This window comes from Pollicipes pollicipes, unplaced genomic scaffold (genome assembly GCF_011947565.3).
Source record: "Pollicipes pollicipes isolate AB1234 unplaced genomic scaffold, Ppol_2.1 Scaffold_6686;HRSCAF=7923_pilon_pilon_pilon, whole genome shotgun sequence".
Lineage (NCBI taxonomy): Eukaryota > Metazoa > Arthropoda > Thecostraca > Pollicipedomorpha > Pollicipedidae > Pollicipes > Pollicipes pollicipes.
The window spans coordinates 7,899,098-7,920,433 of record NW_023596921.1 but is presented as its reverse complement, the minus strand read 5'-3'; the positions used below and the strand labels follow the sequence as shown (position 1 = coordinate 7,920,433).

Sequence of the window (21,336 nt, the reverse complement as noted above, 5' to 3'; positions counted from 1 at the left end):
ATACGAGCACTTCATGCGTCTAGTTTCTTGAGCTCCACCAACACTTCTCGGATGGAGGACGCCTCCGGGTCGTTCGCACGACCCTCGGCAAAGTTGACCGCGTAGTTTGGGCCGCCTCCAACAGGCGGTACCGGTGGCGCTGCGCTGAGTGTGGCGCCGCCCGCGGCCGCGAGTGGAACTAGAAGCGACGACGTCTCAACGCCAGCCTTCGCCGTCTCTGTCGATTGGGCGCCAGCGTTACGATTGCTTCCCTGCGATTGATAAAGACACTACTTAAACCACGATGGCAAAGGGCATGTGTGATCTCTGATGCATTACGTTACGGTACTATTTTGTCTGCAAAGCAACACCTGGCACGTTTACGAGCGGGCTATTTACCTCATCGTCTGCCACAGCCCTGTATATACACAACGGGGTAGGGTCTGTCCGGCGAGCGGTCTGCGAAGTCGTACGGCCGGTCCAGGACGTGGTACAGCTGATGTCGGGAGGGTTCGGGGAGCACGCCGACCGCCGACCGCCGGCTAGCGAGATGGAACGAGCGGCCGACCCGGCCGACTGCCGGACCCGCTCGCGACGAGCCGAGCCCCTGCAGGTGCCCCGCCGCGTCGAACGACCGACTCTCGGCCGGTCGAGCGGGGTTCTCGAGCTGCCCGGGGGTGTGCAGCGCCGGCTCGTACCGCGGAAGCGCGTCCGCGCGGCTGCCGCTCCTCGGAGGAGGCGGGTCGGGCGCAGTCCGCCCCGAGATGAGGTGGTCGGACGGCCGCCGGGCCCACCGCCAGCGGTCCGTCCCAGCCACCGGAGGCGGCGGCGGCGCACTGCTCCACACCCAGGCACGCCGCCGCGACTCGACCGGCGTCAGGTCGACGGCCGACGGTGGACCGTCCGCCTCGGCTTCGAGGAGACGCGCCTCCCGCAGTGACGTCTGGCGACTCGACGGGAAGACCAACGACGGTCTCCGGGAAGGTCGAGATGGGAAGCGGAGGCGAGGCTGCCGCGTCGTCCGGGGAGCGTTCCCGGCGTCTCGGGACGGCCAGCGCAGTCTGCCAACTGTTGAGTTCCCGCGAGACCGGAGGGGGGCTGGTCGACTTGGTCGGCTTGGTCGACTTGGCCGACTTCGGTCTGAGAGCCGGAGTCTGTTTCTACGGGTCGTTGTCGCGCCAGAGCCCAGCACTTCTAGAGGCTGAGGGGTTGGCCGGGGCCTCCTGGTGGATGTAGTGGTGGATGTAGGTGTGGGTTGTGAAAGGGACGATTCCCTACTCAAACTCTGCACTGACCTGGATGCTTCAGTGGTTGGTGACTGGACAAAAAATTTCGCATGTTTTCCTCTTTGCCTCGCCGACGATTTATGGGACCCTCGCCACTTCCTAACGTTAGATAGACCCAACCGAGGACGGGGAGTTCGCGCCGTCGGAAACCTAATCCTCGAGATAAGTGACTTAGACCCATGAGGAGCTGCTGAAGCCGAAAGATCATATCTATTGTCCAGTCCTTGCAATGTGCTACGTGTATGGTCCTCAGGGAACGCAATCCTCGATGGGGACGCGCCAGCGGTAGCTGACCGCGATGGCGAAAGGCTAGACGCTGTCGTCAACGCCAGGCGAGAAATATTGCTACGGATCCTAGGAGGCCGAGACCGCAACGCTGGAGGCCTGGGAGTGTCTGTCATGCCGGTGGTGATGATGGGTCGTGTCGTGGTCACTGATGCTGACGCTTCTCTTGTGATTGAGATAGGAGAAGCTGTAACATCTGCTGCTGCGGAAGAATATGCAGGAGTAAGAGCACGGAATGGAGCAGATGTTGCTGTTGTTGTTGTTGTTGTTGCACTTGTGGCAACCCTCAAACTCTGCTCAAGAGTCATGTCTTCCCGGCTCGCCTTAGCAGCCAAAGGTCTTTGAACAAAAAGTGGTTTCAGTCGATTATCCAGAGAAGAACTCAATGATTTGAATAGAGGCCTTTGCAATGTTTGGGCTCTGGTTGGCGGTGCAGACGCCAAAACAGGCTGGAACTCATCTGTATTTGCCTCCGCGCTTGCTGCCTTGTTGGCTATTTGATTCATTATCTCCTGTTTCAGTACGTCCGACAGCGACAGCGGCCGTTTTCTCTTCCGTACATCCACTGTCAGCTGGGATCGGGTCATGCCCATCACCTGGGCGGATTGACGAGCATCAGTGTCCTCAGAAACACTTGACTGATTATCATCCGCTGGCGGAACCCTTTGCCTTATTATGTTCATCGCGTTGTCGATTGGCCCTGCCCTGGTTGCAGAAGGCGGCAGTGTGGTGGTTAATGACAATGGCATCTGATCAGCGTCCTCCATAAAATCCTTCTTCGTGGCAAGCGCATCCAACGTCCTCTGCATCAGTTCCTCCGACAGGGACATCGCTCCATGCCCGCGAGTTTGCTTCAACTCCCTCATCTCTCTCACAGAGTCCAGCGAGTGGGGCCCGTTAGGCGCCTCTCCTGGTGAGCGGAGCTGAGCTCGTGCAGCGAACATAGATGGCGGAACCGTGCCGGCGAGCAGAGCGTCGGCCAGTGCCGTGCCACGCTGTTGCCGGCCCTGGTCGGACTCTGACAGCCGCGACAGCAGCGCGGCCAGGCGGCCGTCCTGCGGGGTTCGGGAGGAGCCGGACGCGTGGGGTCGCTCCGTGGCAGGGGGTCGGGTAGTGGTCCGATGCAGAAGAACATTCGGCACACGGGACGAGCCAAGCAGCGGTGGCCGACTCCTGCTTAAAGGGCGAAGTGTGACCCGTCTAAATGCCCCCTCTGTGACAGGCGAAGAGCTGCCGACCGTCAGCCGACCACGACTGAAGGAACGGGGAGTGGTTCGCCGAAGGACCACTGCCGGGACTGGCGTGGTGCCCCATACCGCCGGCCGCCGTCTGGTGGCGGGCCGGTCAGTCGTTCGCCGCAGAGCGTCGGCCAGCGTGGTGCGCAGGCTCTGTCGGACTGGTCCGGCCGCAGCCGCACGGGCAGCCGTCTCAGGTCGGGTCAGACGCTCGAAGAGCGGCCGCTGGGTGCCTGGCATCCGCCCACCGACGCCGGCCAGCTTTCTCAGCTCCATCCGCTGCAGCTGCTGCTCCACCCGGGTCAGAAGCTCGGCTAGGGCTTCGGAGCTCGCGGACTCGTCCGTACCCGGAGACGGTGGGGTATCAGTGGGAGCTGGCGATGGAGGAGCTCTCGCGCGGTCTGCCTCAGACGCGGATTCGGCGGAGGCCTCCTCCCTCTGCTGACTCATCAAACGCAGCATGGCGGAGGTGACGGCAGGGAAGCGCTCCAGCTCCGTGATCATTGACGGTGGAATAGCCGACAGGAGGGCGGCGATGCTAGGGATTTCAAAATCATTACCTGTAGAGATGGAATCGTTGGAAACCCCTTCGACTTCGGACGATATCGACGTCTGTGCCGAGGGATTTACAGTCGTAGATAACGTCATGTCGGGGGAATTTCCCACTGGCAGGCCAGATGCTTCCCCACTGGTCGCTGTATCGTCCTGGGCAATCGAAGGCATGTTCATTAAATTGTTCGGTGATGCTTTTGAAGGCTCGTTGCCATCACCCATATCCATCAGAACCATCATAAGCTTATCATTTTCCTCTATTCGGTCTCGCGTTATGCCCGAATTGTTTGGCTTCGTTATCTGGTCCTCAGTACTATCATCATCATCTTGTGACATGATATCTTCATTCTTCAGGGCATCCTCTGATATCATAATAATGTCACTAGAGTCGTGAGGGAACATGATGTCGAGCTGCTCAGCCACCTCCTCGATGGTTTTCGAGGGTGCAAGCTTAGGATCAGAGTCGGTGATTTTAACTTCGACTATGTTTTCCTTAGTACCATTTGATGCAGTCGAATTTCTATTTATCCTGTAAAACAACCGGAAGAGCATTTTGGTCTCCGGCGAAAGTCCTTCCGAGGAAGAAGGATACAGTTCGTTGAAGCTTTCACTGATGCTCTGGACAGTTGACTCAAACTCCGGCAGAATGCCGTGCATCGTCTCCACCATTGTCTTAACCTCAGTTGGCGTCGGCACGGTTTGATTGGTGTTGTCAACGCGAACCTCTACCTCGACGTCCACGTCGGCGGGCATCACATCACCCTCTGCCGAGACCACCTCCACAGCTCGGCCGTCGAGCGTGCTGTTCGTCTCAGTCGAGCGTGGAGTTCCGGCGGGAGAAGCCGGTTGGAGAAGCTCGGCGGTGATGGTCTCTGAGCCGCCTGATCCTGCAGATGGCTGAGACGTCACTTCATCGTCCGCTGCTGGTGCTGACCCCAGCGTCGCCAGGGCCTCCAACACGCTCACCAGCCTCAGCCTCGCCTCCGGTGTGAGAGTGTCGCTCTCACCAGTGGCCTGCAGCCCGTCGTCCTCGGTGTTCTCCACATCCAAGAGCTCGCTACCCTCTTGCGGACGATCTAGAAATGTCATCCCTGCATCCGTATTCAACGGGCTCAAAGCGTCGAAAGCGGTACGTGTGGGCGCTATCATCACCGTCTCCAGCGAGTTGTTCCTCTTCATCTCCTGTACCTCAGACAGCTGCATGGCCTTGATCATGAGATCGGCGCCAATATCCACGGAAGTTGTAGCATCCCTGTCAGTGGATGACAGCTCTGTTGCAGTGGCTAGCCTCGCTACCTCGCGCGCGCGCTGCTCCTCGGCCTCCGCGTCCAGCATTTTCGTCGTCATAAGCATCAGCTCGAGGAACTTTTCGGGCGGCATCAGCGCGGCGGCGGCGTCCTTACCACCGGCCGGCAGCCGGACCGGGACGGCCATCTCCGTCTGGACCTCGTTGGCGGCCAGGTGGTCGGCGGGCAGGAGCGTGAGCGGAGGAGGAGGGTCGACCAGGGCGGCGGACCGGACACCGGTGCCGGGAGGGGAGCGGGCAGCAGCGTCCGGGAGTGTCGTGCTCGCGTCCGGGGCGGCCTCGCGGCGCGGCTCGTCCGGCAGCGTCGTGCCAAGGTCAGTGCGCGGTCGATAGGTCGTGACCCGAGCGGTCAGGAGCCCTGCAAATCAGACATGCAGTTTATGCGGTGCGGTACAGGGTGTAGCGCACTTTAGCAGCAGGTAAGGTGTGCAAAGCAGGGAAACAAAGCGGTTGGAGAGGCAATACGCAATGCGGCATGCACTGTGCAGTTTAGGTGGGGTGACATTTGCTGATTTATCTACAAGAGAGGATGGAGCTTCCAAATTGTTAGCTGCTGAGATTGATAACGTAAAGTCTTGCTTCGTTGCATATCACTTAAGACTGCTTTCAGCCTGACCTTCGCAACGTCACACTCCGGAGGCACCACCCTTGCGGAAAAGAGGAGTACTGCTGCAGAGCTTAGCTACAATAAATTTTACTAGAAGAGAAAACACACCAAAAACAATAGATCTCTAAAAGGTCAGAAGTCGCTTCAGCCTGTCAGCATATGTACAGCACAAGCGCGTCAACGTTTAGCGAAGCCGGCATGCCCACACTGTCGATCGGTCACAAGAACTGACCTACGTCAGCGAACCCGCCTCGTGAAGCAGCGGTGGCAGTCGGGCGCGCGCCAGGCGGGGGCAGGTAAGTACCCTCCGGCCGCCTTATCCTACTGCGTGCGCCTGGTCGGCGCGTCGGCGCGGGCGGCGCCGCCGTCTGTGGTGCAGAGGGCAGCACCGGCGCGGTTGTGGTTAGTAGCGCAGGCTCCGTCGTCGTCGAGGCGGCCGGCGCGTCGCGGGCGTCAGTGGAAGCGAGAGCGTCGGCGGCGACGGCGGCTATCTGGTCGGTGACTACCTGCTGGAGCGTGTCGCGGACGTCGATGAGCGGCGGGGCGTCGGCCGGCGGCGGCAGGTACTCCTGCGGCTGCGGCTGCACCTCCAGCACCGGCGGCGCCTCTCCACCCAGCAGCGGCACCAGCTCCGTCACGGCCGGCTCCTCCTGTACCTCGGTCAGACCGCCCGTGCTGACCTCGGTCAGACCGCCCGAGCCGACCTCGGTCAGACCACCTGAGCTGGCCTCAGCCAACGCCGGTAGAACTGCACTGACAGGGGCGCTGGTGTAGCTGCCTTCGTCTTGCACCGAGGTGGTCTCCGCACCCGGGGCGGATAATGAGTTGATCTCGTTTGCTGATGAGAACCCCGCGCCAACGGTTGAGCTGATCTCGCCGCCCGTCGAGCTAGTCCCGACGCCTGCAGTGGAAACCTCGTCGGCGAATGAGGCGATCTCATTGCCTGACAAGAAGCTCTCACCAACAGTTGAGCTGGCCTCTGGTGCTGGCGGGCTGATCTCACCGAACGAATCTCCGGCGTCTCCGCCACCCGGAACAAAACCTGAGTCTTCTTCCACAACGCTGAAACGAGGAGATCGTGACAGAGGCATGCCAGTGCCGATGCCTCCCACTTCTGGAGCGAAGTGTGACGCAAGCATTCAACAGGCAGTGAACGTTGCTTAAACGGTACATCAAGCAGTGAGCGGTGACGGCAGTTTGACCCCGGTCACCTCAGTTCAGCGTGCTTTGTGCTGGCGTGGGCGACGATGGCGGCAGCTGCAACCTGCAAGGCGGTGCCACATCCCTCTCCCCAGCACGTGCAGTCGCATGCCGGCCTCCCCACCCCAGTCAGAGAGCGCATGAGTCAACCTGTTGGCGCCGGGCGCGTCAGCCGAGGTCAGGTCACGTGACCACCGCAGGCGGTGTCGTGTCCGTTCCGTGGGTCGGTCGCTCGAGGCCGGCCGGGGTCGCCAAGGCAGTCTCAGACGGGACTTGCCCGCCCTGGGTGGGGCGGAGGGGTGAGAGGGCCGTGTTGAGGTCGAGTTAGGGGACTGTACGGGACTTTGGGGAGGAGCCGCGGTCATCTCTATCGTTGGCTGATCCTCTATGCTGTTAGCAAGAACGTCAGATTCTTCTGAATTTTCGACTCCTAAGGCAGCCAGTTTCTGCAACATCTTTACTCTCTTCTTGTCCTTGCTGTGAGGCCTGTAAGTTGTAATTGGCACTGACTGGGTTGCATTCCTGCGAAGCTGGGGCACCGATGCTGGGGTTACCTGATTCTTGCGTGTTCTAGGCTTAACTGTTGTCACATTAGACTCCAGTCCAATTTTGTTGGTGGGTCGTTCTGTGGACACTGATGACACTACCTTGTCTCCGTTCTTGGGCCTCCGTGCACTCTCCGATGTCAAATATTTAAGGCTCTTTCGGGGCCTGTAGGTTGTGACGACCACCGATGGGCTGCTGTGCGCGGTTGCGTTTCGCTGCTTCATGGTATCTGTTGTTGAGGTTTGTGCTTCATTGCTCTGATCAGATCCCGCTGACCTCGCTTGCTCGAGGCGCTTTCGCAGACGCCGTCTTCTCGTCTTGGCCCGATCGGTTCCGCGCTGCCCGAACCTCCGCACCGTGCGAACCGTCGCAGCGGAATCTGCCTTCGGCGCGCTGTCACCATTTGACACTGCTTTCGCGGGGAAGCTCAGACGGTTTGGATATGATCCTTCATTAGGTGCCTTTTCTGAGCTGATTGCCGCGAGTCGAGCGGCCCTCGTCGTAGGGTTCGTCTGCCGCAGCCTCTGCGCTGGCCTCTGCGGTATTGCTGGCTCGCTAGATGTGTTCTTGATAGGGAGCTGGGATCCCAGCTCTTTCTGTTGCGATTCTTTAGTTTCTTTAGCCCTGTTTCTCAAACGGTTTCGTCGCCGCTGATAAGCAGATCCCCTTTTGCGAGAAACTACATTGGAACTGGAATCATTAAGTACATTGGTGCGCTTTGGCATTGGCCTTTCCTCTTGTGCAGCTAATGTTATGTGTGTAACACGATTCCTGGCCAATTGGCGTCGTCGTTCGTATATGCTTTGTTTCCCATGTTGCGTTACATTCCTGGTGGTATTACCCGTTTCTATTCGGCTGTCCGGGCCGGTGCGTGAATTTCTCAGAAGTGATGGGCGTTCCTTCTTCCGCCTGTTCGTGAATCGATTTCGACGTCTTTGATACGCGCTTTGAACGACGGGACTTACAGAGGCTTCTTTTTCCCCCGACTCTTCACGCTCCGCCTTTACCACTTCAGCCCCGTCCTCTTGCTTTACAGGCGGTGGCAATGGTTGACGCTCTTTTCCGCCACTTCTCAATCGGTTTCTCCTCTGGTATCTGTTACCGACATTCCGCACTCTGTTACCGCTGCGTGGCTGTTTCAATACGCTCGTTCGCTGACCCTTGACATGACCCTTGCCCTCCTCCACTGGCGCCGCCGCAATGGTCGAAGTTGCTCTTCCTCTATTGAACTTCAACAGACCACCGGGCCTTCGGCGCCTGACCACGGAGCGCGGGGTCACCGTCCTCGGTAGGCTTGGCCTCCTGTTGGCCCACGGCTGCACATCTACCAAGGGCTTCTCGGACTCGCCCCTGGCCGCAGACCCCAGCAGGCTGAGCAGGGAGGAGGCCTTGGTGGTGGAAGCCGGCGGGGCGATCGTCGTCTCCGGCGGGAAGTACGTGCTGTTGATGGTGGTGTAGCGAGACGGCGCGGGAGTCGTCGCCGTCGGCGTCGACGCGTCCTCGTAACGCGTTGACGAGAGCGTGGTCGGCGCGGACGGTGGGGTGTCCTCCTGGTATCGGACCGGGTCGGGTGTGGTTGACACGACTGGCGGTACACTCTCGTGACGAGTGGGGGCTGACGTGGCGGGCCCAGGCGCCGACGTCGTCCCGAACTGCTCAAGAGACGGCGAGATCCGCATGCCATGCCAACCCTCCTGCCTGCTAAACTTGAACGAGTTCGAGACTGCCTTCAACATGCCAGTTGATGACGCCGTCGGGGCTGCCGTTGTTGATGCCATGGTAGCAGTGTGTGGGGCGTAGTCTTCGTCAACAGAGTTGTGAAGGCTGTCACCGCTGACCTCACGGGTCACGGGCGGCGACGCTGAGGTTACCGACGAACCTGCGACGGTCGCTGAGACCCGCGTCGACGAGGGCCTGTAGGTGGTCACCGCCGCAGCTGCCGCGTCGTCCGGCGTTGCGGCCTCCGTGGTTCCGGCGCCGTGACTTCTCGGGCGCTCCGTGCGCTCGGGCGGCACGTAAGGCAGCACCAGCGACGGTGTGACGATCTCGACGTGCAAGGAACCCGAGTCTGCCGATCCCGGCGCCGCCGTGACGTCGTCGTCCGCCGGCGGGTAGCTGACGGGTGGCGACATCGTTGTGCTCTGTCCCGGAGTCGTGCCCACCGCGGTGGAGGATCGCGTCGGAGCGTACTCCGTGACTGGCACGAGGGACGTGCTTGCCGCCGGCGCACCCGCCGTGGGCTCAGGCTCTGGAGTCGGCTCCGGCTCCGGCGTCGGCTCCGGCGGTAGGTGTTCGAAGGCGGACGTGCTCAAGAGGGACTGAGAGTGCGCGCTGTTTTCAGTAGTGGTTAAAGTGGAAGACTGTGTGGGTGGGTACACGGTGCTAGATATACTGTCGGGATGCGTTGTGGAGCTTTCAGTGTATGTCGGTATGGTAGATGGCTGATGCTGGGGAGCTGCAGTAACCGCCGGATCAAAATATGTAGGTAGACTTGAGACGCTTTTGTCGGGTGAGCTCGTGGTGGTAGACGTTTGGAAAGAATAATTTGTCCCCCTATTTCTTTCAGTCGTGTAAGCACTCGTAAGACTTGAGGTGGTTGGCTCTGTTACGAGATATTCAGTAACAGGCAGCCTAGTGCTACCTCCTGATGTCAGGTTTTCAGGAACGGAAGCTACTGTCGTGGAGTTTCCAAACAGATAGTTGGTTTCCGGTGTTTCCGTGGTAGAAATCGGGCGAGAGAAGTCGACAAGTGGCAGACCCGTGCTGCTCGTTGCCGACAGATGCGTAGTGGAGGGGCCCGCAGCGCCCGGCTGGGGCGTAGTGTTCACCGTTTCGGGTCTCTCGACAGTACTGGGGAAGGATACCGTGTCAGGTGCTGAAGTCGTGGAGACCGATTCGGTGGCTGGGTCCGGCGGAGGTAGATAGCCATTGAAAAGCTTCGGAACTCCTGGCTTGGCTGAAGACGAATTGCCACGACCTAAGCTCAAAATGCTGCTCAGACGAACTCCACTCGTCGCGGTATTTTGCGACACCAGCTTCTCGGCTCCGTAAGAGTTCTTCCCCGGCGAAAAGTCTTGACGCGGCGGCTCCAAATAATCAAACACTCCCATCACTTGCCTCAGATTGTCATCAGCTGCCTCCGGGCCCGGATTTAGGGCTGGTGTTGGCTGCCCAGCTTCCACCAGCGGTGCGACCGTGCTGGAAACTGGAGCTCCTGTTGATGTTAACGGCTCGAGATACTCGTCCACCAAGGCCCTAAGTGTCGTTGCCTCTACGTCTGAGGCTGACGTGGCTTCGCTAGCCCCAGGTGAAAGATATTCTCTTTCAACTGGCTTCGTCGTGGAGCCGGGCCGCGATGGCGCTGGGCTGGCTTCCGGCTTGTCGGCACCATTCTGTAGTACCTCTGCACCGGTCCTTGGCGTCTCCGTGCTGCTCGCCGCCGGTTCCTCCGCACCATCCCCGGCCACCCTAGACGACACGGGCCACACCAGTGATGCCGGTCGCTTCCTGTTCTTCTCCCGGCGCAAGCCTGGCCTCCGGACGTGCACCTTCACCTTCTCCAGCGGCACGGCGGGGCTGAAGTGCAGGTGAACTGTCTTGGAGGGCCGCAGGCGGTCCGACGGGCCCATCCTGAGCCGCACTGTCGTCGTCACCGAGAGCCGAGAGCCGAACGGCCTGTAGGTGGCGCCGGGGAGGCGACCGGAGGCGGCACCGGCGCGCAGCGAAGCGGCCGCCGTCAGGTGGCGCGAGTGCAGCGCCGCGGAGAGGCGCCGCGACACCTCCGGCAGCAGGGTCGAGCGGAGCGCGTGCAGACGCGTCGTGAAGTGCATCACCGGCCCGGGGCCGAGCCCGCGCATGGCCGAGGCGAGCCCGGCGTCGTGCTGCCGCAGCACCGCTCCGATATTCAGGCTGATGGTGGTGGTGCGCCGGCCGACGGCGGCCGGTGAGGGCGCTGCGCCCGAGGCGGGGCGGGGGAGCGGCGCAGCTGGCGGGCGCGGCAGAGGCGGGGTGGGGATCGGCGACGGGAACGGCGAGGGGAACGGGACGGAGACTACCTTGGCGCCCAGCTTCGGCCAGTCTAGTCGGAAGTCATAGATCTCGGCGCTGGTAAAAGCATAAGTCGCGTTAGTCAGGTCAGACGACGCGGTGGACGAAGCACACACAATGGCTACTGCAGATGTTAGTTCGCAAGGCAAGCACGAGCAAATTCAAAACCATAACACCGCCATAATGCTACGAGCTAAATAGACTGCTGCAAGGCATACTGGGCGTTTCACACAGCATTTTCTACGCTATTTTTCTACTATAACCCATGACCGAAATTCTATAATGTCATTCAGTCTAATGAATTTCCCACACCGATCCGGCACTACGCCAATCCCAACAGGAGCAACGAACACGACTAAAAGCTACCGTCATTCAACCCCTCACTTCGTGCTTACTATGCTAGGGTCATTAGTGCTTAGTCATGCATCAACCTCTCACGTGTTAGCAATCCAACGAAGCCTTCACACCGACAGGGTAATCTTCGTTCATTTAACGGCGACGAAGACAGAGGGGATAATCGCCCACCTGTTCTGTTGCTGTCCCTCCTGAAACTGGCTGTCCGGCTGCGGGTACGTGTACTCTTCCTCGGCTTGCTGACCTTGACCTCGGAGGTCGATGACCTGCCCGCTAACTAAGCCGTCTTGGCTCTGATCGGACACGAGGGCATTGCCGCCCAGGTCGCTCTGAGGAACAGTGGGATGAGTTGGCCAGTGCCGAACGATACCATTTGGATGAGAACTGCGGCACATAAAACAAGATGCATATCCCGATGCGCTAGCGCAATGAAACATGTGGTTTTGTGCCGTAGATCAGTGACCTTACAAGGTTAATCTGAATTTATTTTACTTAACAATCCGCTATTTAATTGTCGCAATGAGACATGTGGTTTCCAGCACGCGCTGGGGGGGGGCGGGGGTCAAACTGACCAGCCCCCAAAGGTTTTTTCCAGACAATTTTGCACAGCTGTAGACAACAGAACAGCGGATTGTCTAGTAGTACAAATTCAGATTAACCTTGTAAGGTCACTGACCTGCGGCAGGTCAAAGTCAGGCCATGGATTCTGCGAGGTCAATTTCTAGGGAATCGTTCATTCTGATGCAACAACGGAGTGTTAGACGTAACCGTAATCTCTGGGATGTTTTCTTAAGCAACACAATAATTGACTGATCAAATTCCATTGACCTATGGTCAGCTTTAAAAGTCTGACCAAGGCCAGACTGCTTTAGTACTTTAGGATTTGCTGTATGGGGTAGTTTCTATTGCTCATTTAAAATTTATTGATGACTGGAACCGTATTACACATCTTCTATGCGTTTTCAAAGGTCAGAATGGTCACTGACCTAAAATGACTGAGGTCAACATTTTGTTTCTAGGAACATGCTGCATAGCGTAAGGTTTATCGCTTATTCAAATGAAAAGCTAAAACCAGTGTAGTATGATATTGGTCACCATGACCTTCAAAAGGTCACTGGCCTTAAATAATCATGTGACCTTTTGCTTAGAACAGCATCTAGGTTCTGGGGGCACTTTGGAGACCAACCAGGAGATCGACCTTGTTTGAAGTGTTTGACCCCAAGGTCATAATCTAGGAACCTCAAACTCTGACCTGAGTGGGTTCAGGTACAGGCCAGTACACCCTGTAAATTTGGTGTCTCTAGCTTCCCTAGTTCCCGAGATCTCAGGGGGTCAAATTGACCCTCCACCCGAGCGAAGGGCATCCAACCACCCGGGCGCGTGTTAATAAATGAGCCAACACCCATATACCGCTATGCATGTTCTACGTTTCTGCTCTTCCACGGGATGTACTTTAGCCAGCAATTGTAGCCAGCCATTGCTTGCATTATAGCTTAATACCACGCCCTTCAGGCTGATATTCGTACCCATCATCACAAACGATGGAGAAATCTGGAGCCGTGATTGCCTGCAAAACGCCCTGACGCTCTGTTCCACCTCATTTTGGCATCCTTAATTCCAAGCCTGATCGTGGTAAAACACGACCGCAAAACAGAGCACAACCACAGTCGTGATGAGCTAAGCCAGACGTGCATTTTCGCGGTCGGTCGGCGCGCCATCCGGCACTCTGGCACGGGAACCGTCGGCGGTCTGCCGGCGCCTCAGTCCAAGCAGCGCTCCACCCCCGCATTACTGCGTGTCTCCAGTCTTAAGTGCGCCCCTGACTGTACCCGCGCTGCACTGCCAGCCGCAAGGCAGAGAAAGCGCCTGACTCCCGCGCCGGCGAATCTCGCCCGTTGTCACTGCGGACGCGGCTGGCGGCGCCGTGGCGCCCGCGGCGCTCCTGGCGCCGACTGATGGACGCGGCGCAGCTGTGGGAAATTGTCGCGCGCGCGCCACCGCCGCCTCATCGCGAAAACCGCGCGTGCGTCCCACCAGACGACGCACGTGGCTCCGGAAAGTCCGAACGGTCGCGGCGATGTCGGCCTGTTAATGACACCGACATGCAGCCTCTAAATGGCTTCAGCCCCGCCATCTGACTCGGCGGACATGCCGCGCTTTTTCGAAGGCCACCCGAGGGGATCTTCACCTCTGTCCGCGCGTCCGTCGGTGGCGGTGAGCGTCGTACCGCGCGGACAGGCCATGCGTCACCGGCGGCGAGAGACGCTCTCGGAGGCGTCATCGGCGGCGAGAGACGCTCCGGGAGCCGTCACCGGCGGTGAGAGACGCTCTCGGAGGCGTCAACGGCGACGAGAGACGCTCTCGGAGGCGTCATCGGCGGCGAGGACGTCGTCCATCACGGGGCGGTCGTGGCGCATCTCCGAGCCGTTTCGTCACAAGGCACGCTGTCCCGCGGGGAGGCACCGTCGCGGAGACGGCGCGCCCTCGGCACCCGTCGACAGTGACGTGACTCTCGGGCGGCGATGGCCATTGAAGCGTCTCGCCGGACCGGGGCGCGTCACGTGAAGAGATGAGAGTGCTTCGCAGCAGCCGCAGATTGTCAGCGCGACACTACCGCGGGATCATGCTCAGCGGGATCGCCAGCATTTTAGCTGTCCGATCGCCAAAATTGTAGTTGTTCAAATCCGACTGACAGAAGCAAACTGTGGCGCTCACAGAAAATGCCTCGGATATCTGGCATGCGCTTACCTCAGTCGGTCGAGGCAGTGGCGGCAGACAAGTTTTAGTCGTTGGTTTGCTGGACGGGAAACTTAAATACCTGTGTGGCTTTGGAAAGGCGTGACGGTCGGCCGCACACCGAGAACGCTTCTCAACGTATCTCAACTATTTGCGGGGGGACTGCGGTAATGGCACGACACTGCGGTCGGGCTGCGTGACGCTCTGACGTGAGCGTGTACGTGATGGCGCGTGACTTAATGGTCGATGGGCACCACTAACAGGCAGTTGTCGCCACCATAATAAAGCCATCGGACGACTGTGATTTACTGCACTGGTATGTCCGGAGAAATGCCGCCTTGAGACCCGATTAAGAAACTATTACGAGAGACGATGAATTAGAAGGACCATTTCTAAATCATTTCTGGGTAAATACGTTGAGGTAGAATATAACAAGTGGGCGTCCGATCAGGTAAACTGCTGCGAGCCTTGGGCTATGATTTGAATGATAATTCACTGAATATCATAACACTGATTAAGGTGCTATTGATGAATAAAAGAGCGTCACCATAAGCAGTGGGAAAGCATTACGATAAAGCATTTATGCTCTCTCTTTGTGGTGTTGTCAAAGAGCATTCCCGATAGCACCAGTTTATGCATTGTTCTATGTCGTGAATAGGTGCGCAGAGCAATAGCTGTCAAAAGCATATGGCTCCTAATTCACACACGCGTGAGCGTACCGTTTCATGTCAGCATGGTTGTACCCAGCGCTACGGCAGAACAGGATTAAGCACAAAATGCATTACAACGGGAGTATGATTTGTTGAGTCGGATGCAACGTCTTCAGCCTAGGGGGTTTATTATTTAAGGGGGTTTATCAAGGAGCATTTGGTCCGGCTCACTTCTGTAAAACAGCTCGGCTTGCAAAGGAAAACGTCGGCACGTGCGAAGATTTTTGGACAAGTAAAAAATGTGCTAGGGATAATATGATGCATAATAAGTTTGACCAGCATGGTGACCAACTTTACCTCAATGTTGCCAAGGAAATGTGGCAAACATACAAGTGGTACCTGTGAGAACGCTTTCGAATATTGTGATGGATATCTAAATCACAATTCGCCAGCATTGTTCCTACTTCCCAGCCATGTCTCCACCTCCTCCCTTTCAGTCGACGGAGGTCGCGCCTATGGCGGCCAGAGGTCGTTGTAGGTCGTGCCGGAGCGTCCGCTCAGCTGATTTTGTAACGCCGAGTGCGCCACTCCAGTGATCATCAGCAAATCGCTGACACGACCGCGTCTTATGCTCGGCCCTCTGCACGTGGTGTGAGACTCAAGCGATAACTGTGAGAGAGCGGCGAGCGGCGCGGTGCGGCTGCACTCGCGCGCCGGCGGGCTAGTCATGACGTTAGCGGAAGAAGCCCTCCGGTGACAGGCATACTGGTCAGGGGACCGAAAAGGAGGCTTACCTGGACCGTGTTCGAAGCTTGGTCTGCGGCAGGCTGGGCGATGAAGCCTCCGTCACTAACCGACCTGAAATATGATTGTGATCATCATCCGGTACAGATGACTTAGTGACTCCATGTTCAGGCGCAGCGTAGTGTAGTCTTAGATGTGACCAGTGGGCGTTAACAAAGGTGACTGACGATTTACGAGTAATCCGACAAACGAGGCTTGTGCAGACCACGGAACGTAGTGCGATATCCTGGCCGTCGCGTGTAAGAGGAAAGTGAGAGAGGCCCATTGCATAAGTAGGACACAAATGCACGCAATGCATTCCTTTCCGAAGAGTTACATTTGACCGCTAGCATTCTGTCGGAATAAAGCACGCAAAACAGAGGCATCGCTATGGTGCAGCTAGACGAGTCATGTCGATCGACTCACAGGGGCAGTGACGTCATAATTTTGCCCGCGGCACATCTGCTCGATGTCTACTCACTGTGTCTGCGAGATGTCATCAAACGACGTGTCTACCGTCGACTGGAAGTCACCCTGGCTCGCGAAGGCGTCTCCAGAAATCTGCACGTCGCCGTCTTGGGCCTGCTGATACTGCTGCTGGTCAACAGCGATGCTGTTCTGGACGGACGAAACCTGGTCCTGCTGGGTCTTGACTCCTCCCTGCTGGCTGTCGCTGAAACTCTCATCAAACGTCACCTGGTTTTGAACAATCTCGGTTTGCCGCGCGCCTTCATCAACGGCTCCCAAAATGGACGTTTGCTGATTCTCCTGAATCACAGCTTGGCCATTGTCTACGAAGTTACTTTCGAAGGAATCCGGTTGGTTAGCAAAAACGCTGTCTTGTTGATCGCTCGTGAAGGTGTTGTCCACGTTCACACCCTGAGCATTCTGGACGATCTCTCCCTCTTGCTGGACGTTCACAAATCCACTGTTAAAGGAAGCGTCCTGCTGTTGCTGCTGGGAGTCGACGATGACATCGCCGAAGGTGGACTGCTGTTGGTCTTGGACGAACTGCTGTACCTGATCGGATAGCGTCACAGGCTGCACGCCCAAGGCTGCGCCTCCTCGGATATCGATGTCTGGGACCTGGCCATTTGTCTGCGGAGGCAGATAATCCTGGACAACGCCGACACTATCGCCGCTGGAGAAAACACTCTGCCCTTCCTGGCTCTGGCCGCCCGAGGTGAAGCTATTGGTAGCGTCTCCAGATATGAGCCCCGCGCTGCTCTGATCTTGGGCATCGGAGACGACGCTATTGGCAGCGTTTCCAGATATTACGCCCGCGCTGCTCTGATCTTGGGTATCGGAGATGAAGTTATTGGCAGCGTCCCCAGATATCACGCCCACGCTGCTCTGAGAGGAGACGCCAGAGCCCTGATTGTCATAGTTGTCTGCAGCGTTGCCTGATATTACACCAACGTTGCCCTGAGAGGAGACGCCAGAGCCCTGATTGCCATAGTTGTTGGCGGCGTTGCCTGATATCACACCAACGTTGCCCTGAGAGGAGACGTCAGAGCCCTGATTGTCATAGTTGTTGGCGGCGTTGCCTGATATCACACCAACGTTGCCTTGAGAGGAGACGTCAGAGCCCTGATTGTCATAGCTGTTGGCAGCGTTGCCTGATATCACACCAACGTTGCCGTCAGTCAATCCACCGGAGGACTGATCGTTAATAATAAAGTTATTTGCAGCATCGCCAGATATCACGCCTTGGCTATCCTGGATCAATCCACCAGATCCCTGGCTGTCCGAGACGAAGCCGCTCCCAATGTTGTCACCTATCACACCTTGGTTGTTCTGAGAGAATCCACCGGAGCTCTGACCGTCGGCGATCAGGCTGTTGGTCGCGGGCGGTCCGTAGCCCTGGTTCAGGCCATCTCCGGCCGCGGGCTGAGCCGCGGCGTCGCCCTGCACCAGCACCTGCGGAGCCGGCGCCGGTCCCAGCAGCAGGCTGTTGCCGGCCGGCGGGCCATACCCGGCGGCCGTCGTCTGCGCCTGGGCGACCTGCTGCCGCGCCCCTCCCGGGCCGGCCAGCAGGCTGTTGCCGGCCGGCGGGCCGTAGCCGTCCAGCGGCTGCTGCTGCCCGGCCGGCTGGGGCCGGGCGCCCCCCGTGATGACGGTGGCGCCGGCCGGCAGCGGGCCAGTCAGGATGTCGTTGGCGCTCGGCGGCCCGTACTCCTGGCCCGGCTGGCGCGGCGGCGGGGAGAGGCGGCCGGCCTGCTGCGACGCGCCCCGCGGCGGGCTGATAACCTGCTGCTGCTGGGGCGCGCCGTAGTCTTGGCTCGCCTGCTGGTTGAAGCTCTGCTGGGGGACGAAGCTGGTGGCCTGGGAGGAACTGATGATGTCTTGCTGCTGGGGCGCGCCGTAGTCCTGGCTCGCCTGCTGGTTAAAGTTCTGCTGGGACGCAAAACTACCGGATTGCTGTTGGGAGGGAAAGCCGCCGACTTGTGCAGGGCTGATGATATCCTGCTGCTGAGGTGCGCCGTAGTCCTGGTTCACCTGTTGGCCGAAACCCTGCTGAGAAGCGGAGCCGCCGAATAGTGGCTGGCTTACGGTATTTTGTTGCTGCGGTGCACCGTAGTCCTGGTTCACCTGCTGGTTCTGCTGAGAGACGAAACTTCCCGCCTGTCCTGAGCTGATGATGTCCTGCTGCTGCGGTGCACCGTAATCTTGGCTTGCCTGCTGCCCCCGGCCTTGCTGCACGCCCTGATTGAATAATTGTTGGCTGAAGGGAGCCTGCTGGGACTGCTGGCCGACAGAGACCTGGGCAGCCTGCGTCTGGCTGATTACGTCCTGGAACTGGGGCGCGCCGTATTCCTGACTTTGCTGCTGACTGAAGCCTTGCTGGCTGACTGTGGCCGGGCCCTGTGGAGACCCGTACGCCTGCTGCGGAGAGTCGGCGCCGTTAAATAACTGCGGCAGAGGTGACGGAGGCAGCCTCGCCAGCTGCTGTTGGACAATAATGTCCTGCTGTTGCGGAGCCCCGTAACCTTGTTGCGGCCGTGACCCTTGCTGAGGAGCTCCGTAGTTTTCCTGAGCTTGCGGTAGTTGCTGAGGGCTTCCATAGTTTTGCTGAGGCTGGGATGGCTGCTGAGGGGCACCGTAGTTTTGTTGAGGCTGAGCTGATTGCTGAGGGTTTCCATAGCTCTCTTGAGGCTGGGACGGCTGCTGAGGGCTTCCATAGTTTTGCTGAGGCTGAGATGGCTGCTGAGGGGCGCCATAGTTTTGCTGAGGCTGTGATGGTGTCTGAGCGGCTTCATAGCTTTGCTGAGGCTGAGATGGCTGCTGGGGGCTTCCATAGCTCTGTTCGGGCTGGGTAGGAGCTCCATAGTTTTGTTCAGGCTGCGTGGGGGCCTCATAGCTCTCTTCAGGCTGTGTGGGGGCTCCGTAGCTCTGTTCAGGCTGCGTGGGGGCTCCATAGCTCTGTTCAGGCTGCGTGGGGGCTCCATAGCTCTGCTCAGGCTGTGTAGGAGCGCCATAGCTCTGTTCAGGCTGCGTGGGGGCTCCATAGCTCTGTTCAGGCTGCGTGGGGGCTCCGTAGCTCTGTTCAGGCTGCGTGGGGGCTCCATAGCTCTGCTCAGGCTGCGTGGGAGCGCCATAGCTCTGTTCAGGCTGCGTGGGGGCGCCGTAGCTCTGCTCAGGCTGCGTGGGGGCGCCATAGCTCTGTTCAGGCTGCGTGGGGGCTCCGTAGCTCTGTTCAGGCTGCGTAGGGGCTCCATAGCTCTGTTCAGGCTGCGTGGGGGCTCCGTAGCTCTGCTCAGGCTGCGTGGGAGCGCCGTAGCTCTGTTCAGGCTGCGTGGGGGCTCCATAGCTCTGTTTCGGCTGCCTGTTGGCGCCCCGCGAAGGGCCCGGAATCGGTACCCATTTAAAGCCATTGCATGCTTCGCACGCGGCAGAAAAATCCTTGGAGGTTCGCTGGCCGCCGCCGTACGCTCCCCCTGCAGCTCCGCCTCCACCGCCGTGTCCATCTCCATCGCCTCCACTGTATCCACCGCTTCCACCATCGTGTCCACCACCTCCATTACCTCCACTATATCCGCCGCCTCCACCGCCGTGTCCAATGGCTCCACCAACATGTCCGCCTCCTCCACCACCTCCGCTGTATCCACCTCCTCCTCCACTGTGTCCACCGCCTCCACCGCCTCCGCTGTATCCAACGCCTCCACCATCGTGTCCACTGCCTCCACCACCGTGTCCGCCTCCGCCACCGCCTCCACTGTATCCACCTCCTCCTCCACTGTGTCCACCGCCTCCACCACCTCCGCTGTATCCCCCGCGTCCACCGTCATGTCCACTGCCTCCATCACCGTGTCCGCCTCCTCCACCGCCTCCACTATATCCGCCTCCTGCGCCACTGTGTCCGCCGCCTCCGCCTCCGTGTCCATCACCTCCACCGCCATGTCCACCTCCTCCGCCGCCTCCGCCGTATGTACCGCCTCCACCGCCGTGTCCACCGCCTCCACTTATATGGCCGCCTCCACCACCACCTCCATTGTATCCCCCTCCACCACCGTGCCCACCTTCCCCACCTCCTCCGCTGTATCCACCACCCCCGCCTCCGTGTCCACCTCCTCCACCACCGTGTCCACCCGACGGTGCCGAATAACCAGATGATGGTGGTGCCCCGTAGCTGGTTGAGGGCGGTGGTCCATAGCTGGTCGAGGGCGGTGGTCCGTAGCTGGTTGAGGGCGGTGGTCCGTAGTTGGTTGAGGGCGGTGGCCCATAGCTGGTTGACGGTGCGCCGTGTCCGCCGCCGTGTCCGCCGCCGTGTCCGCGGCCGCGGCCGCCCTTTCCTCGTCCTCGGCCCCTGCCGCCGTGTCCCTTGCCGCGCCCTCGCCGGCTGTTGAAGCCGAACAGCTTGAGCAGGTCCCGCCTCTCCCTTTGGTGCTCCTCCGCCGCCACTGCGCACAGCGCAGTCAGCAGGCAGACCTGCGGACGAGGGCGGCGCCGGGTCAGAACAGCCTGCGGGAGGCCAGCCGAACGAAAAAAGGGAGATGGAAAGGACGCAGGATGTATTGGGATGTGCACGCTGTAGGGATGTGCCGCACAAAAAGTTTCGAGATGATCGTAGCGCATGGAAGACTGACGTCAAATACGGTACCACGACCACCGCGGCGCGGCGCTTTTATTTTCTGACGTTGTCAGATTGTAGGGATTAATATTCGAAGCAGATGTAGATATTTCAGGCTTTGGACAGAGGGCCTTCGGCCCAAAGACAATGGTTAAAAGAGGGTTTGTGGATGCTTCATGTCAACTTTCCCATCGGTTAAAGAAATAATATTCCACCAACTGTTCAGGGAATCACAGCTCATTGCAGGCATTTTTTCTGCGCTACGCTATGCCGCAGCACTGTTGCATCAAACTACGTTAAAACTCTGGGTGGTTGGCCGCCAACATTTACATTTGGTCTGGGTGAAATGAAGCGTCTACACTGCAGGGAGAAGGCGGCGTCCGTAGATACATTAACTAGCACTTTTCCACCGACGGCGGCAAAGATGATTCGTCTCAGCCAGCAATTTCACTTTACTTTACGGCCATTGAAGCGTCATGCTCATTCGTGCAGCATTTCCATAACCAGCGCGTCGGATTCGGCCCGGCCCGCCGCACGCGACAACAACCGGTTGTCTTGGACACCACCTGCGCCGCCGCCTCTCCACCCGCCGGCGTGGGATGCGGCGCCTTCTCGTCATGAAATATGCAAACGCTCCGCAGTGGGCCAGTCCTAGTTGTGCAAGATTATATTTCCATTCTGGCATGTGTCGTCAGACAG

The 21,336-nt window shown here is 58.8% G+C and overlaps 1 protein-coding gene across 1 annotated transcript in view; it reads right to left on the bottom strand.

The window, feature by feature from the left end:
• Positions 1-11: 11 nt before the first annotated feature.
• The window catches only part of LOC119107394 (hornerin), a 34,758-nt gene continuing 13,433 nt past the window's right edge, over positions 12-21,336 (bottom strand). Inside the window, exons 2-12 of the mRNA XM_037230828.1 lie at positions 20,054-20,495; positions 17,776-19,972; positions 16,986-17,169; positions 16,048-16,586; positions 10,539-10,671; positions 8,345-8,546; positions 6,254-6,312; positions 4,067-4,735; positions 2,426-2,605; positions 817-922; positions 12-115 (exon numbers count right to left, since the gene is read on the bottom strand). Coding sequence (XP_037086723.1) covers positions 12-115; positions 817-922; positions 2,426-2,605; positions 4,067-4,735; positions 6,254-6,312; positions 8,345-8,546; positions 10,539-10,671; positions 16,048-16,586; positions 16,986-17,169; positions 17,776-19,972; positions 20,054-20,495 — 4,815 coding nt within the window. The remainder of the gene's footprint in view (positions 116-816; positions 923-2,425; positions 2,606-4,066; positions 4,736-6,253; positions 6,313-8,344; positions 8,547-10,538; positions 10,672-16,047; positions 16,587-16,985; positions 17,170-17,775; positions 19,973-20,053; positions 20,496-21,336) is intronic.